Here is a 19,246-nt window from a genome sequence, read left to right on the forward strand (position 1 = left end):
TCTGTTCGGGTTTCTGGCTTTTTATCCCCTTTCTCCTGCTCTTCCGGCCTGCTACTCTGGGTGGGCCTGAGTTGCCTCTCCTCATCTAATCCCTTCGGCTGACTGCTCTTCTCTCTGGCTTCCTGGCTTTTAATGCCCTTTCTCCTGCTCTTCCCGCTTGCTACTTCGGGCATCCCTGAGTTGTCTCTCCTTACCTGTAACCCTGGGGCTGTGATTTTTAAAACCATCTATATGCTAGTGGGGAGCTCTGGCATAGTGGCTAAGACACTTGCCTACTAACCAGAGGGCTGGCGGTTCAAACCCACCAGCCGCTCCTAGGAAAGAAGGTTGGGCAATCCTACTTCCTTAGTGATACTACCTCGGAAACCCAAGGAGGGGTCGCTATGAGTCAGGTTTGACTCGACGGCACATAACAACAACAACAACATATGCTAGTGTTATGGATTGAACTGTGTCCCTCAAAAAATGTTGGATTCGGAGTCCAGGGACCTAAGAATAGGCTCCATTTGCCAAGGACAGAAGGAACAGGTAGTGAATGTATAAGTGCTGCCAAGTAGCACATAGAGGAGCACAGCATAGTACCCTGCTTACGCAGGTAACATGCAAAGAAAACAAAAATTGTGGGCAAGTCACTCCAACATACAATCACCAATTAAATATAAACACAAAAACATCACAATGCCTTGGAGACAACAGAGCATCACAGTCCACACAAAGAAGCAAGATAAAGCAGGAGAAACAAGGGACCAGGATACAGACCCACAACATATCCCTGAGGAAGAAGCAGCATTCAAACTCCCTGATAAGCAATTCAAAAGAATTATATTTAGGTACCTTCAACAAACAGATCAAGAAAAACACTGACAAATTGAGGAAAACACAGAGAAAATCCTACAACAATTTCTAAAGACAATACAAGAACAAAATGACAAAATAAATGAAAAATTAGAAATGATTCAAAATCTGTACAGAAATCCAGAAGATGAATAGTAAATTTCCAGAAATAGATAACACATTGAACAGGTAAAGCAGTAGAATTGAATCAGTGGAAGACAGAATTAGTGAGATTTCTTTGGAAAGGGAACAATCAGAAAAAAGATCAAAACAAAAAGAAGAAAGCCTAAGGTTCATGTGGGATACCATATAAAGGAATAGCCTGTGTAATAGGAATTCCAGAATAGGAAGAGATGAATAAAACCACAGAAAAAAACTGTCAAAGATTTGCTGGAAGAGAATTTTCCTGGTATGATGAAAGATGAGAATATACCCAAGAATATACCCAATTCAGGAAGTCCAATGAACTCCAAACAGAATAGAACCCAAAAGAAAAGCGCCAAGACATATCATCATCAAACTCACCAAAACCAAAGACAAAGAAAGAATTCCGAAAGCAGCACGGGAAAAACAAAAAGTTACCTACAAGCGGCCACCAATAAGAATAAGCTCGGACTTCTCAGCAGAAATCATGCAGGCGAGAAGACAATGAGATGGTATATATAAGACCCTGAAAGAGAAAAATCTCCATCCAAGAAATATATACCTGGCAAAACTATCCCTCAAATATGATGGTGAGATTAGGACATTTCCAGATAAGCAGAAATTAAGTGAATTTGTTGAAAACCAGACCAACCTTACAAGAGATGCTAAAGGGAGTCCTTTGGAAGGAGAACCAACAATAGCAAACAACAACTGACCATTAAAACACATGATGACATAATCCATAAACCAACTCAGTTATAAAAATATCTAAAGTAAATAAGCCTACAAGATTATTAACAGGGAACCAGAGACATCAATTGACAAATGAGAACAACTACAAACCTAAAAGAGGGAAAAAGCTGTGTAGTTACAGAACTTCTAAATGGTACGGAAGTCAAGACAACTACAAGTTACGATGGACTGTTCTAAATTTGGGAAGAAATTATAAATCACAGGGTAACCTCAAAGAAAAATGATAAACCTTCACATCCAAAATAAAAAAGAGGACCAGTACAAATAGTTAGCAAATACTAAAACAATAGCAACAAGGGAAGTGATAACATGATTCATAAACAAAATGAGCTCAGCACAGAAAATTATATGGAACAAAGAAATCAACACCAAGAAAAAGCACAGCAACAAAATGACAGCAACAAATTCATACTTGTGATAATTACATATCTGACAAGGAACTTATCTCTGAAATTTATAGAAAACTCCAACACCTCAACAATAAAAAGATTAACAATCCAATTAAAAAATGGGCAGAAGACATGAATGGATACTTCACCAAAAACGATATTCAGGCAGCCAGCAAATACATGAAGAAATGCTTAGGATCATTAGCCATCAGAGAGATGCAAATCAAAACAACAGTGTGATACCATCTCACCCCAGCACCAATGGCAAAGTTCAACAAGACAGAAAATGCCAGATGCTGGTGAGGATGTGGAAAGATTGGGACTCTCATACACTGCTGGTGGGACTGTCAAATGATACAACCACTGTGGAAAATAATATGGTGATTCCTTAAAAAGCTTGAATTAGAAATACCATTTGACCCAGCAATCCCATTACTAGGTACATATCCTAAAGAAGTGAGAACCAGGACAAGAACAGATATATGCACACCCATTTTCATCCCAGCAGTATTATTTACAATGGCAAAAAGATGGAAACCACCTATGTGGCCATCAACAGAAGAATGAATAACCAAACTGTGGTACATAGACGCAATGGAATACTATGCAACACTAAAGAATAATGTAGAATCTGCAAAACACCGCATAACATAGATGAACATGGATGACCTTATGTTGAGTGAAATAAGTCAATCACAGAGGGACAAATATAGTATGAGCTCATTATTGTAAAAAAGTCAAGAAAAGGTTTATATATGGAAGGGAACTTTCTTTGTTGGTTACTAGGGGTGGGAGGGGAGGGGAGGAAACACTGCAAAAAAAAATGCATTGACCCATGTCACTTTAGTTTTATGTATTTCACTATACAAAAATTATATTTCAATAAAATGCATTTTTAAAATAAATAAATAATTGCCAGCATGGCACAGGACTGGGCAGTGTTTCAATGTGTTGTATGTAGGGTCACTATGAGTTGGAAACAACTGAATGGAAAAAAACAATATAAAGATATATTGAAGATCTAATCCCTGGTACCTATGATCTTGACCTTGTTTGGAATAGGGTTTTTTAAAATGTTTGCAGTTGATATGAGGTCATAGTGAAACAGGGTGGGTCCTAATCCAATCTGGGGAGTTCTGGTAGCATAGTGCCTAAGGCATTTGATGGCTAACCAGAAGCCCGGTGGTTCAAATCCACCAGCCACTCCTCAGAAGGAAGATTGGGCGATCTACTTTCGTAGTGATACTGCCTCGGAAACCCAAGGAGGGGTCTCTTCGAGTTGGATCCGACTGATGGCAGTGAGTTTGGTTTTGGTTTGGTAATCCAATCTGAGTGGTGTCCTTATGAAGAGAAGAATCAGAGAGACAGGCAGAGGAAGGAAGGCCATGTGAAGACGCATCAAATTAAAAGAATGCCTGGGGCTGACAGAAGCTGGCAGAGACATGAAAGGATCATCCTCTGAATGCTTCAGAGGGAGCATGGCTAGTGCCCCAGAACTGTGAGAAAATAAATTCTATTCTTGCAAGCTATCCAATTTGTGGTATTTTGTCACAGCACCCTTAGAGTATTAATACAGCTGGTAACTCTCCAACTCAGACCTCTCCTCTAAGCTCCAACCTTTATATCCAACAATCACCCAGTTCTCCTCTTGACTGTCTTGGGTTTTTCTAACTCAACAAACATAAAACTGAACTCTTGATCTCTGCTCTCAAAACCAGTCTTTCTCATCTTAGCATATAGCACTACCCTTCACCCATGTGCCTAAGACAGGATCCAAGGAGGCATCCTTGATGTCTTCCTTTTATTAATTCCTCACATCCAATCCATCAAGTCCTACTGATTTTACTTCCATTACAACTTAAAAATCTAGCACTACCATGTCCTATTCCAGAATTCACCATCTCTTTTCTCATAAAACACCCTTCTAACCAGCTGCTTCTTCACTTCTACTCTTTCACCCTTTCAAATCATTCATCAAAAAGCTGCTGTAATACAAGTCTTAAAATGGAAGCCATAGCATGTTTCTTCCCTGCTCAGAACCCTTCAAAGACTTCTGACTACTCCTGATTAAAGCCACACTCCTGATCATGTTCACAAGGGCTTGTTTGATCCCATCCCTGTCCACCCCAACTGTCTCGTTTTGCACCACTGTCCCCAAGGCTTACCACACAAGTTTTCTCTCGGTTCCACCAAACCACACTCCCTGCTACCTCAGGACCTTCACATGTGTCAATTCCTTTGCCTGGCACCCTCATCATACCCTTCACTCCTTGGATGTTGCTGTTGTTGTTATGTGCCCTTGAGTCAGACCCGACTCATAGCAACCCTTCCTTGCCTGGGTTTCCAAGGCAGTATCTCTACAGCCCACCCTTCCTTCCAGGGAATGTCTGGTGGGTTTGAACCACCAGCCTTCTGGTTAGCAGTCAAATGCCTTAGACACTACGCTACCAGAGCTCCTGGATAGCCTTTCTTATCCCTTATTTCTTGGTTAAATGTTACTTCCTTTTAGGGGACTTGCCTAAAAGGTCTCTATTATTCTCTTTCCTAGCTCCTGAACATTTCCTTCCAGTCACTTACGACAGTTGAGATTGATTTAATTATGCATTTGCTTGTTATTTTTTGTTCATCACTCCAATTAGACTGCAAACTTCATGAGGGCACAACCATGTTCCTAGCTCCATCACCCAACAACAAAACCTGGCATCCAGGAAAAAAATTAAAAAGCACAGAATGAATGAATAAACAAGCTCACACATATTCACATGTACTGTGAAATGAACAAAATCTGGGCCAGGGAGAGACTGGGATGTTTTGTGTAGTGAGGGCAGGCATACGCTGGAATCTGTAATGCTATTTACTCCATGTGACCTTGAGCAATTTACTTAACTGCCAACATTTTGTTTCTTTCTCTATAAAACAGGGATACAGCATCTAACAATGGGGCAGTTATGAGAATTCAATGAGATAACTTCCACCTAGTATCCCTATGACTACAGTTTGGCAGAGGATATTTCCACATACCTATTTATATAAGCTGTAAATATATCCATGTATATATTAGAATGTATATATTATTTGCTTGCTGAAAGTGAGGATGACTTAAGGCACCTACTGATGAAGGTTGAAGAGTACAGTCTGCAGTATGGATTACATCTCAACATAAAGAAAACAAAAATCCTCACAACTGGACCAATGAGCAGCATCACAATAAATGGAGAGAAGATTGAGGTTGTCAAAGAATTCACATTGCTTGGTTCTACAATCAATGCCAACAGAAGCAGCAGTCAGGACATTAGACAACGTGTAGCATTGGGAAAGTCAACTGCAAAGGAACTGTTTCAAGTGCTGAGGAGCAAGGATATCTCCTTGAGGACTAAGGTGCGCCTGACACAAGCCATGATATTTCCAATCACCTTGTATGCATGTGAGAGCTGGACAATGAATAGGGAAGACCGAAGAAGAGTTGATGCTTTTGAGTTGTGGTGCTGGCAAAGAATGCTGAAAGTACCATGGACTGCTAAAAGAACTAACAGATCTGTCCTGGAGGAAGTGCAGCCAGAATGCTCCTTGGAAGCGAGAATGGCCAGACTTCGTCTCACCTATTTTGGTCATGTTGTAAGAAGGGACCATTCCCTGGAGAAGGATGTCATGCTTGGTAGGGTGGAGGGTCGACGAAAGAGGGGGAGGCCTTCAACGAGATGGATTGATACAGTGGCTGCGATGATGGGCTCGAGTATAGCAGGGATTGTGGGGCTGGTGCGGGATCGGGCAGTGTTTCGTTCTGCTGTGCATGGGGTCGCTATGAGTCGGAAACGACTCGACGGCACTTAACAACAACAACAACATATATTAGAACAAACAGGGAGCAAAGTTATGAAAACCTCTTAGCCATAACTTTGAGGTAATAAATCACTGGGCTTGCAAGCTCAGAACCACAGTCTCAGAGCACAGTTAACTCAATTAACATAACAAAGTTTATGAAGACAGTGTTCTACATCTTACTGTGGTGAGTAGTGAGTAGGGTCTTAGAAGGTAGCAAGCGGCCATCTTAGGTACAACTACTGGTATCTCTTTGTCGAAAGCAAAGAATGAAGAAAATCAAAGACACATGAAAACAAAGAAGCCAAAGGACTAAGAGACCATGCAAACCTCAGCCTCTTCAACCCAGAGATCAGAAGAACTAGATGGTGCCAGCTACCACTACTGACTGCTCTAAAAGGGAACACAACAGAAGGTCCTATATATAGACAGGGTGGCAAAAAATATACAACAAAACTCAAAATCATGGAAAAGACCAGGCTTACTGATCTCATAGAGACTAGTTGAACCCCCATGACTCTGGTCTTTAATCACCTAGAAATGAACACTCCAAGTGGCTCAACTTTCAACCAAGCAATAGGTGAACAGTAAGACTCTTAGGGTACACATTCCTACGAACAATCGGCCACATGAGATTAAAAGAGCAGTTTTTGCCCAGGGATAAAGCTCAGAAGTCAGGAAGGGATAGGTAAAAAGGATATATGGAAACAGGAAGCACAGGGAGGAAGTGGGAAGAGTGATGTTACATTGTGGGGACTTCAATCAATGTCACAAAATAAAAGTTATATGAACTGTTAAACAGAAAATCAATTTGATCTGTAAACTTTCACTCAAATCACTAGTTATCCTTCCCCATAAATAAGGAGCCCAATTCTGGTATGACAGATACAGGATTGCCCAACCTTCCTTCCAGGGACTGGCTGGTAGGTTTGAACTGCCAGCCTTCTGGTTAGTAGCCAAATGCCTTAGGCACCAAACCACCAGAGCTCCCTGTAATAGATACTAGGCACTAGTATTTACAGATTATCTCACTGAGTGCCAACAGCAATCCTCTGAGGCAATACATATGAGGAAAGGAACGCGTATAGAAACTAACAAAAACCCTGGCTAATGTCACAACACTACGTGGGAAAGTTGTTGTTGTTGTTGTTGTTGTTAGGTGTCATCGAGTCAATTTTCAACTCATAGAGACTCCACGTGAAAGTGGAACGGCTCCATGTGACAGAACAGAACCACCCTGCCCCACAGGGTTTCTAGGAAGAAATATAGCCAGAATGTTCCTTGGAAGCAAGGAATGGTGAGACCTCGTCTCACATACTTTGGACATATTACCAGGAGGGACCAATCCCTGGAGAAGAGAATCATGCTTGGAACAGCAGAAGGTCAGCAAAAAAGATGAAGACCCTCAACAAGAGGACTGACAAAATGGCTGCAACAATGGGCTCAAACATAGCAATGATTGTGGGGATGGTGCAAGACAGGGCTGTGTTTCATTCTGTTGTACACAGGTCATTATGAGTTGGAACTGACTCCACAGCACCTAACAACATCAATAATCTTTATGATAACAGCTGGGTGGGTTCAGTCAACTGTTCATTTAGTAGCCAAGTACTTAACAATGCTTACAATGGTAAAATTGTAGTTTAAAACTTACAATGGTAAAATTGCACCACCAAGGCTCCTTAAGTAGTAAAGATTCAAATTCAAGAACCCCAAATATTATTTCCTCTGCAATGTTTCCTCTAAAATACTGAAATAATCCAAGATGACAGCAAAAATGGGATAAAGAGAAAACTATGAATCAAGTTCCCTGTCCATCAATAAACATAGGACAGAAACTTAAAGCTAAGTACAGTGAAAAAGGACAGCACTCTCTGCTCAAATGATACAGAAAAAGTAGTATCTTTGGTGAAAGCCAAGTATGAGGCAGAGTGAATGAGTGGGCAAAAGTTTCTGTGAACAAATTGAAAACTTTACAAATGAGATAACCTACTGGAGAAGTTAAAAGCATGAACTCTTAGGCAACAAAGATGAACTCTTTCACATGTACAGTACTGCACTGTGAGTGATGGCAAGCACCGATCTACAGGTGAATAGATGGCTGGATAGGCTGAATGTTCAGGTATGTCTAGGTGGAGGAGAGTGTGCCCATAACCACGTACAGGGTTGGCAGACAATGTTTCTACATGCATATTTGTGCGTGCTGTAAGAATGTCCAGGTGTATAGCAGAGCTGACAAGGGGCAAGGTTGTGATGGTTTCTTAGCTACAGTCAGCTACCCTGATGAAGAGAGTTGTTAGACCTGTAGACTTGAAACCACAGTCGCAGGGGACATCAAGCACAATCGGCATAACATACTACACAAAAAATTGTTCTACATCCCACTTTGGTGAGTAGCAACTGGGATCTTAAAAGCTTGCAAGCAGCTATCTAGATGCAATGATGGGTCTCTCCTCATCCAGAGCAAAGAATGAAGAAAACCAAAGATGCATGGAAACAATTAGTCCAAGGGACCACGCGATCTTCAGCCTATACAACTATGAGACCAGAAGAACTTGACGGTGCCTAGCTACCACTGTTAACCACTCAGAGGGGGATTGGTGCAGGAGATCCTGGATAGAGTGGGAGACTAATGTGGAACAAAACTCAAACTCATTTAAAAAAAAAAAGACCAGGTTTGCTGGTCTGATAGAGCCTGGTGAGACCTCTGAGACTATGGCCCCTAGTTATCTTTCAGGTCTGGAACTGAACTCACTCCTGTGTCTTCCAGCCAAACAACAGACAGGCATATGGTGTAAACATTTACATCACGTAGAAACACTCCTTGGAGTGATCAATTGTGGGAGAAAAGAAGGGCAGTGTTTGCACAGAGAGACAGCTCAAGGAGCAGGAATGCATGGGAGGAAAAAACACAAGGAAGAGGTAACAAATTATAGGGAGAAAGTGGGAAGAGAACTGTTACATTGTGGGGAATTGCAGTCAATGTCATGAAAAAAAATGTATATGAATTATTGTATGGAAAATGAATGCACTCTGTAAACTTCACAAAAATTACAATAAATATTTTAAAAAAAGCATGAACTCTTGAGCCAGACTGCTTGAAAATGAAGCCTGGCTCCATCTCTTACAAGTGGTGTGACATTTTTCAATGTCTAAAAGTAACAGTTTGACCTCTTTGTGCCTCAGTTTCTTCATCAGTAAAACGTGGATAATAACACTTCCTCTATCACAACACTGTTAGATGATGATTAAGTGATTTGATATGTTATATTCACACCTGAATAAAACACACCTAGCACAGGGTGAGGCACGTTAGAAACATTCAGTCTTTTCTCCCACACTGAGAATAGGACCTGGCACACATGCACTATAAGCATCTGCTATCATTACTATCATCCTGTGGGGTATCATGAGAAGGTTTCTAGGAATCATGAAATAACAAAAACTATTCAGAACACAGAGACACAGCAGGGAGAAAGGAGAAAGGAGGAAGAGCACACATTGGAGGCAATTCCAAAGACAAAAGACATGCAGACACTTATCTGCCGTCAAAAGTTCTCAACTTGAACATAAAGTTGTTTTGGTGCCAGATCAGGTTTGAACCACCAGCCTTCTGGTTAGCAGTCAAATGCCTTAGGCACCACACCACCAGAGCTCCCTGTAACAGATACTAAGCAATAGTATTTACAGATTCTCTCACTGAGTGCCAATAGCAATCCTCTGAGGCAATACATATGAGGAAAGGAACGCGTATGGAAACTAATAAAAACCTTGGCCAAATCAACATATCCAAACGCTAAGTCATCCTCTCTCCTCCCAAAAACCTGCTTATTCTACAGCATTGACCATTTCTGTCAATGATACCACCACTATATCATCCTATCAGCCTCGAAGGCTGAATCAAGAATCACTTCTGGTAACCCTTTCCCTAAATCCCTGGGCGAATTCTTCACAACATTCAACCATTCTCACTGGCACTTTTGAAGTTCAAACAATTACAATATCACACTAATTGGTCTCTATGCCTCCTAACATTCCCTTCACAAATCCATTCTGTAAATTTTCCTAATAATATAACTCATCTAAACAGCACATCTCAAGTTACTTTCTTCCCTAACAATGGTCAGTGGCCTTCCACAGCCCACAAAACAACATTCATACCTGAATACAACATACCTCACACAGTGTGTGGCACATTAGAGACAGTTTTTTTCTCTCACAAACTTGATCCTACTTTCAAGGCTTCCCTTTATTCTTCCCTTCCAAACTTATTTCCTGTTCCTCCCATTTTCACTCCAATTCACTATAAAACCTCTTTATTCATGCTGTTCCAGTGCCTATTAACAAAATCATTTTAATTGTCCTGGCATCCAGATTTCTGGCTTAGGTGGGGTAACCCACACAAGCCATTGCCCTTAGGTGTCCTTTTGAACCTTGAGCCTTTAAAAACTGGTTCCTAAAAGCCACTTTTGAGTCAAACAATGATCCAGACAAACAGTATGGCATTGGTTGCTGTGGTCTTCTGAAGAATTCAGTCAGTTTTCAGGAAACAGACTCAATTGTCAGCCTGGGAACTATGTTTGAGGTAAATTAGTAATTATTTTAATTGTTCTTCAGGCAATGTTGTATGAACATCCTTCCTGATCACAAATTTATCAGTTCTGTTCCCACCCTTTTGTCCATGCTAATGCTGTTAAGATCTGGTATAAGAATTTTGGAAGTTCTTATCTTTGGAACATTTCTGACACTCTAGCTGAAATGTTATCCCAATTTTCAAACTGTATCAATATACTTCAATTTCTATTACTGGCTTAATATGATTTCTCTTTTAATATTATAAACTCTAATATTAGAAAGAAAACCCTCATTCTTGAAAAAAAAAAAAAAAAAGATACTTCAGCCCACATTTTACCTTTGAGAGACATGGCTCTTGTTGTTAGGTACCATCAAGGATAGAAGAATATAAAAATTATCCATAATCCCACCAACCATAGAGAAATAACTACTAGTTATAGTTTAACATATTTTCTTACAGTATTTTAAGATGTATATGTGTGTGTGTATGCATACACATGCAAGTGCATATATACATATTCACATATATCAAAAAACCAAAACCAAACTCACTGCCATTGAGTCGGTCCCGACTCATAGCAACCCCTCCTTGGGTTTCCGAGGAGGCATCACTACGGAAGTGGATTGCTCAGTCTTCCTTCTGAGGACAGACTGGTGGATTTGAACCACCAGCCTTCTGGTTAGTGGTCAAATGTCTTAGGGACTACGCCATCAGCGCTCCTATTCACATATATACGAATGTGTATTTCATTTATAAAGATGATTTTTAACTCATTTTTCCCCTTGAATTTGTATTATTAAATAGTCTTTAAAGGCCATAAAACATTCCAATTTATAAATGTGTAATAATTTTATTTTTATCCTGTGGATATTTCAGTTGTTTTCAATTTTTGTTATTATGAATAAGTTTGTAGTAAACATTCTTATGGGTGTAAAATTTTCTGAATACTCTGATAATCAGAATGAATTATTAGAAACAAAAAAACTGAAATCTGGGGAATAAACATTTCTAAGGCCTTTTTTTTTTTGCCATATTGACTTCCTGAATCTCGATCAATTTTTATTCCCATTAGGAGTGCACTGAGCAAATTTTTATAGACAATCTTGTATGAAGGAAGTCATGTTATTGTTGTTGTTAGGTGCCATCAAGTTGGTTCCAACTCATAGCAACCCTGTATACAACTGTAGTGTAGTGAGTTGCATGGTATGGCTTTTCTAGCCATAGTCTTTGTAACTCCCACCAGATTACTGGGTGGGACCATGCAAATATCTGTCAACTTGGCTGGGCAGCTGATAGTAATTATTTCATATAAGACTGGCAATTAACTCCATGGTGGAATTTGCCTTGAGCAATTCAGGAACTGTTTTATCCATAATCCCACCAACCACACAGAAATAACTACGGTTATTTCCTGATTGTTAAAGTCATCCACCTGGGGCATTTCTGTAGGAGCAGCAGGAAGTAATCTTCTGGCAAAGTTCGCTCTCTTCAGGTGTGTATAACTCTGATGTTGGGATTGGTTAGTTCTGCCACCTTGCCAGGATTAAAATAAGCCCTCCTAGAGGCAGAGGGAAGAATCTCACTACCAGCCGAGAGAGATGCCCAGCTGAGAGATGCCCAACTGAGAGAGAGATGCCCAGTTGAGAGAGAGAGACACCCGGCTGAGAGAGAGACACCTGGCTGAGAGAGTCGCCCAGCTGAGAGAGACGCCCAGCTGAGAGAGATGCCCGGATAAGAAAGACGCCCAGCTAAGAGAGATCCCCAGCTGAGAGATGGTGGCAATGGAACCAAGAGGCACAGGACAGTGTGGCAGGCTTACCTGGCCCACAGAGGCAGAAGCCAGGCCAAGAGGCCAATGCCAGAGACGCATGTCTAAGGGCACAACAAAAGGGATACTGCCCTGATTGAAGAACTGTATCCTGAGCGCATTCCTCAACTTGAGTTATAGCCTGTTGCTTCCCTAATAAACCCCATAATCTGTGAGTTCTGTGTGGCCACTGCAGAGAATTGTCAAACCCAGCAAAGAGGTGGTGGGTGCCACAAGAGGGACGGCTGGTGTCAAGGTTGGTAAGAGGGCTGGAGGGTGGCAGCATGTCTGGCTTCACAGGAACAGGTCTTGGGCTGGAAATGGTGATTCTGTCTTCCTCTGTGTAGTTAGAGGAGTTCAAAAGATGCTGCCTCCCTGTCCCTTTAGCAACAGCAGAATGAAATATTGCCTCCTCCCGCACCATCCTCATAATCACAAAGTTATGTCTGGGCCCACTGTTGCAGCCACTTTGTCAATCCATCTCATTGAGGGTACTCCTCTTTTTTGCTGACCCTCTACTTTACCAAGCTTGATATCCTTCTTCAGGGCCTGGTCCCTCCTGATAACGTGTCCAAAGTAGGAGACATGTCTAATTCCCTCTACTCAGGATACTCCAATCACAATGGCTTTCTCAAACCCTACAACACAAGCTCATCCCACCTCACAGCCTTTGCTCTCTGGCTCCTCCTGGTGTCTTCCTGAAAAAATGTTTCCCCAAGACCTTTGCTGAGCTGACTCTTTATAATCCCCCATTAAAAAAAACTGCCATCGAATCTATTCCAACTCATAGCAATCCCACAGACAGAGTAGAATTGCCCCAAGGCTGTAAATCTTTATGGAAGCAGACTGCCTCATCCTTCTCCCATGCAGCAGCTGGTTGGTTTGAACTGTCCATATTTTGGTGAGCAGTGGAATGGTTTAACCACTCTGCCACTAGAGCGCCTATCATTCTTCCACCAAAAATAAAAAAAAAAAAAAAAAGAAGTTCTGGTGGCACAGTGCCTAAGGCATTTGACTGCTAACCAGAAGGCTGGTGGTTCAAATCCACCAGCCACCAGGAAAATTGGGCAATCTACTTCCATAGTGATACCACCTGGGAAACCCAAGGAGGGGTCACTATGAGTCGGATTCAATTCAGCAATGGTGAGTCCCCCCACAGTGCAGCCTAATTATCACCTCCTCAGAGTCTACCCTAACCACCATTCTATTTAAGTAGTCCTTTTATGTGCCAAAATAACCAAAATAAAAGAATGAAAAGTATTTGTGGCTGGCAGAGAGTTAATATCTTGACTATACTGAGCCTCTGTTTTCTCATTTGTAAAATTAGTATAATACTGTCTAGCTCAACGGTTACAGTGAGGATAATAGAATGATGTCTACCATGACACTTGGAATAAAGCAGGTGTTTCATAAAGGTAGACAGATTAGTATTGATACAAAAAATATTAAGAGTACAACTTTTAAAACAGGCAAAATCATGGAACACCACTCAATCACACACACAAAAAAAAAAAAAAGAAAAAAATCTAGTGAGGAAATGTATGGGAAAATATTCTTCAACAGAAACAAACCAAATGCAAATTAAAACAAACAAGTGTCAATCAACAGATGAATGAATAAACTAAATGTGTTATATACATATAATAGAATACTATTTAGCCATAAAAAAGACTGAAGTTCTGATACATGCTAACATGGACATACCTTGAAAACATTACACTAAATGAAATAAGCCAGGCACAAAAGGATAAATATTATATGATCCCACTTATGTGAAATATCTAGAATAGGCAATTTATAGAGGCAGAAAGAAGATCAGAGATGACCAAGGGCTGGGGGTGGGAGAGACAGGCAGGTGCTTAAAGGGTACAGAATATCTGTTCAGGGTGATGAAAAATTTCAAAAACAGATAGTGATGATGGTTGCACAACACTGTGAATTTAATTAATACCACTAAGTCATATGCTTAAAATGGTTAAAATGGCAACTTTTATGTGTATGTACATACCTGTGATTTTAGTGTGACACCCAATATTCACACACTTACACAGCAGGTAGGAATATAAACAGACAATTTGGACTATACATTAGAAATCCATCAAAGCGTTCATATCTACTAGTCAGAAATCTCACCTCTGGGAGTCTATCCTAAAGAAATAATCTCAGATACAAAAAAGCCATATGCATGAAATGCTCATGTCCCATTATTCATAGTGCTGTAAAACTATAAACAACAAAAATGGAACAGTTATTATTAAACGTTTCCTTTTATTGAGTGAGTGCTTCCTAGTTGTCAAAAGTGTGTCAAGAACATTACAGAGAGATATCTTAGTTAATCCTCACAACAACCTTCTGAGATAGGGTATTATTATTTAACCCTCTTACTTATAAAGAAACTGAGGTTTATAGAGGTTAAGTGATTAACCCAAAGTCACAGGTGGCAAAGCAAAGACTATCCAAGTCCTGAGCCAAGATTTTAACTACTGAGTTACAGTGTTTATACCCCAGAACATGCCTTCTTCTAAATGTAGGTTATAGAAACAATGTACAATATAGGAAAATATTTCTCATAAAATAATGCAAAATTATTTTTAAAGTTATAATTACAGACAATATATTTAACTAGAAACATCTCAAAACATTAGCAATTTTTACAGCAGTAGGATTATAAATAACTTCAATTTTTTTCTATTATCCAAATTATCTTAATGTGCTTATGTTATTTCTACAGTAAGAACAGATATGTAAGTGTGACATCATTTACCTAGATCTTAGTCATTTAACAAGTATTGAACCCCTTCAATTGAGAAGACCTGTGCACCATTTCTCCAGTATGGCACTAAAGGTACTGGTTTCCTTGAAGATGAAATATGGGGTTCACCTTATTGGTGAAATGCTATTCACCATTGCTATTCATAATTAACTACCATTTCACAAAACTGAGACATTTCTTAGTAAATTACCTCTACATGTATTTCCACCCAATCATTTAGAATGGAAGCTCTAGAATCTGAAAAATGAGGTTCCAAAGCTGGGTGAGATTTGAATGCAAAATTCTCAACACAGTACCTTCAGTGGGAAGCACTCAATAAAGTTCACTGCTGTTATTCACAAGACATATTTCCAATAATGTCAGTTCTAACACATGAGATGTTATCGGACAGGAAAAGGTAACTGTTCTCTTATTTCATTTTGTTCTGATGGCAAATATTGGTTCTTTCAGAGATTAGATAAAATGTACAAAAGAAACAGTAAGTCATGCAATTGTCACACTGTGAGGGGTTTGCTACTGCACAGAACATCCATAGGTGCCCTACCGTTTGAAGCACTAGAATGCTTCATTAATTACCCGCCTTGGAAAGGTGGCAGCCCAGCCCCTCATAAGCTCAGTATTAGGCTCAAATAGGAAAACTAGATTCTTTCCTAACTCCCAAGAAGAACCTGTTCTGTGACCTTGGCAAAATCAATTCAGTTACTTAATCCCTTGGCTTCTTAACTGTCAGTGGCAAGGATTTTTTTTTCTCTTTCCTTCAAATTCTACTACTGCCTCAAGTTAGTGATCTAGCCTCAGGCAAGCTGCGACACCTAAGGCTTGAGATGATAAAACACGGATGAAGGACAGAAAAAGAAAGGCGTTCTCTGGGCACATCCTCTCCACCCTCGGGCCCTTCTAGACAGCAGTGTCACCTCTCACCCACCTCGAGGGTACAGAGGGGCTGCCCCAAAATAAGAGCCGGGAGGTAACCATCGTCAAGATACTTAAGAAGGCGAGCTCTGGATAGCAGGGCGGGACTTGAGGCCCGGGTGCGAATTCAGCCTGCCCGCCCCCTCACGGAACAGGCTGCTGCACCATCGCAAGCGCTCGCGGGCCGGGGAGTCTAGGATGAGCGGGACCAGACAGGGCAGCCCCGGGCTCACCGTACTCCTGGCACTCCGGGTCAGGCTGGAAAGTAAAGTGAGAAACCTTCCGCCTCTGGACCGCCTCCCCGCAGCCCGCGCCGGCCGAGGAGGGTTGCAGGAAGGCCTGCGACAACCCTGCGCCACGGAGCCGAAGCCATCTGCTCTCAGATACGGCCCCATGGAGCCTCAACAGCCAACACGCCCTTGCTGCAGCGGCCGCCATCCTGACTTGCCACCCGCTATAGCAGGCACCGCGGCTCACTGCACGCTGCGGGCGGGTAGAGCCGAGCACCTCAGGCGGCTTCCGCATTGGCCGGGCTTGAGGGGAGGTCTAGTGCAGCGGACCAATCGGAGTTCGGAATTCGGGGGCGGGGACGGTGACCGGAACCGCCAAGCTGCTGGTGCAGGTTGTGCGCCTGCGGAATATGGATCGCTGGCGGGTGTGGGCTGGGAGGTTGAGCTCCAATAGAGTTGGTTGTTCCCGGGGGTGGAGCCTTTCCGGAGTCAGCGTTGTGTGTGGGTTACTGCGGAACAGGTATGTAGTGTTCAGTACTGTCGGATAGTCTTTGCCTAGGAGTTCTGGTAGCGTAGTGCCTAAGGCACTTGACTGCTAACCAGAAGGCTGGCGTTTCAAAACCCACCAGCCACTCTTCGGAAGGAAGGTTAGGCAATCTACTTCTGTAGCGGTATTGCCTCGGAAATCTAAGGAGTGGTCGCTGGGAGTTGGGTCCGATTGGACCGCACAAAACAACAGTGTTTGCCTTTATTATCCTAGAAGTGGGGCATACTAAGGAATTGGCCTTGGCTGTCGCTTGTGAATTACCGACAACTGCTGGAATCACTGCTCAAAGTTTCCACTCTTAGTTAAACTCTCTGAAATGCTTAATAAGATGTATATATTTTTTTATTGATTTTTTTTTTCTGGATTTAGAAGAGCATGAAAGAGGTAAACTTAGATTTCATCCCCCAAATCCCCTTAATAGGAATTCATATGCATTTTTCCCCAGTTCCGGAGAAAATCACCTAAAAGGCTTACTCTCATTAGCCTAAGAACCTGGGAATTTGAATTAATATATATATTTATGATAACCAACCTTTTTAATATTCTTTTTAAAAATCGAAGTTTTTAAGCGATTCCTTCTCTATGACTTTATAAATCATTATAAAATCAAAATATCACAGAGAGAAAAATAAAGTATTTCCATCACGTGAAGGTTATAAGATGGGAAAGCTCAGACCCAAAACAACTTGAAGAAGAAAGAGAAAGGAAATAGAATGAAGAGGGAGGGGCAGAGGAAAAGAATGTTCTTCTGTTATTCCTGGTCTCCTAACCCATCCTTGATATTGCAGAAAAGCAGAGGAGGAGAAAGAAGAATAGGAGTAAGAGAACAGGCAAGGAAAGGGGCCGACTCCTGTTGTCTGACTAGGCTGCATGGTGCAGTGAATTACTTGTTATGGCTCTTTTAGCCTTAGTCCTTGTGACTCCTGCCAGAGATTGGGTGGAACTATGCAAATGTAAGGTGCTTGTGGCCTACCAGAGGGATCAGATAGCTTGCTAATAATGCAAATAAGGTGCACGGCCCCCTTGAGAGGATGGGACCTTACAAATAAGGTATATGGAACCCTAATGTGAGGATTGGTCAGTTTTGCTATCTGACTAGGCTTAAAATGAGCCATCTCCGAGGTGGAAGATGGGGGCAATCTACTTCCGTAGTGATACTGCCTTGGAAACCCAAGGAGGGGTCGCTATGAGTTGTATCCAACTTGACAGCACATAACAACAACAACCGAGGTGGAAAGGGGGATCTCACTCCCCTTGAGAGAAAAGAAGCAGCAGTAGAGCTTGTCCTAGACTTGAGATCCCTACACTGAGAGCAGAGAGACAGCCGAGAGCAGAACCAACAGAAGCAAGAGATCAGCACAAAATAGCGCACTAGGTTTGCCAGCCCACGGAATGAGAAAGCTGAGTGCCTTTGGGCAGAAGGCTTGCTGGCAGAGTGGGGTGTACCTTGGTACACCTATTGGCAGAGCTGAAGGAGCTTTGTAACACTTGCGCAAGCAGGGCACAGGCCTGGCAAAGAGGCTAAGGGCCATGGAGAGGTGTGCCTGCAGGCATGGCAGAGGGATGCTGTCCTGATCAAAGAATAGTATCTTGAATGTTCCAGAATCTGAATTGTAATTTGTTGCTTACTTAATAAGCCCCATAATCATGACTATTGTCTGAGTTCTATGTGGACATTACAACAAATTATCAAACCCAGCAGAGACAAAGAGTGCGGTGGGAAGGAGAGTTGGTATCAGAATTGGTTTTTTAAAAAAAAGATTGGAGGATGGCAGGATGTCTGACTTCCCCCTAATAGGAACCAGCCTTGGGCTGCTGATGCTGATGGTAATTCTGCCTCCCTCTGTGAAGTTAGAGGTCAGAGGACACCACCCCCATGCCCTATTTGGAGAACAAGAAACAGTAGGTTGTAGGGATTGCAATCAATGTCACAAAACAAAATGTGTGTGAATCATTGAATGGAAAACCAATTTACTCTGTAAACTTTCACCCAAATCACAATAAAAAGTTTAAAAAAAAAAAAAACCTGTAAACATAGTGAAACACAAAAATAAAACAAATTACACCGCTTGTGACAATCTAGAATGCTTCCAGAAATAACAGTGAATGGAATCTAAAAGATGAGAAGTTACCAGGAAAGCTAGTAAGGAAAAGTATTCCAGACGGAAAAAAAAACACAGACATGAAAAAACACTGCACTCCAGGACAAGAGAGCAGGTTGGTGTTCCTAGACTCAGGGTATAGGAAAAGATATGTTGTTGTTGTTGTTAGGTGCCATCAAATCATTTCCGACTCATAGCGACCCCATGCACATCAGAACGAAACACTGCCCGATCCCACACCAGCACCATGATCCCTGCTATACTTAAACCCATCATCGCAGCCACCGTGTCAATCCATCTCGCTGAAGGCCTCCCCCTCTTTCGTCGACCCTCCACCCTACCAAGCATGACATCCTTCTC

General features: G+C 41.6%; 1 protein-coding gene across 1 annotated transcript in view; it reads right to left on the reverse strand.

Annotated features, from left to right (window-relative positions):
- Positions 1–16,445, reverse strand: part of BCKDHB (branched chain keto acid dehydrogenase E1 subunit beta) — a 406,073-nt gene extending 389,628 nt beyond the window's left edge. Inside the window, exon 1 of the mRNA XM_007951268.2 lies at positions 16,241–16,445. Within this exon, the coding sequence (XP_007949459.1) occupies positions 16,241–16,445 (205 nt within the window). The remainder of the gene's footprint in view (positions 1–16,240) is intronic.
- Positions 16,446–19,246: the final 2,801 nt, after the last annotated feature.

The sequence above is a fragment of the Orycteropus afer genome, unplaced genomic scaffold (assembly GCF_000298275.1).
Source record: "Orycteropus afer afer isolate SDZICR_OR568_19922 unplaced genomic scaffold, OryAfe1.0 scaffold00011, whole genome shotgun sequence".
In the NCBI taxonomy this organism is placed as follows: Eukaryota; Metazoa; Chordata; class Mammalia; order Tubulidentata; family Orycteropodidae; genus Orycteropus; species Orycteropus afer.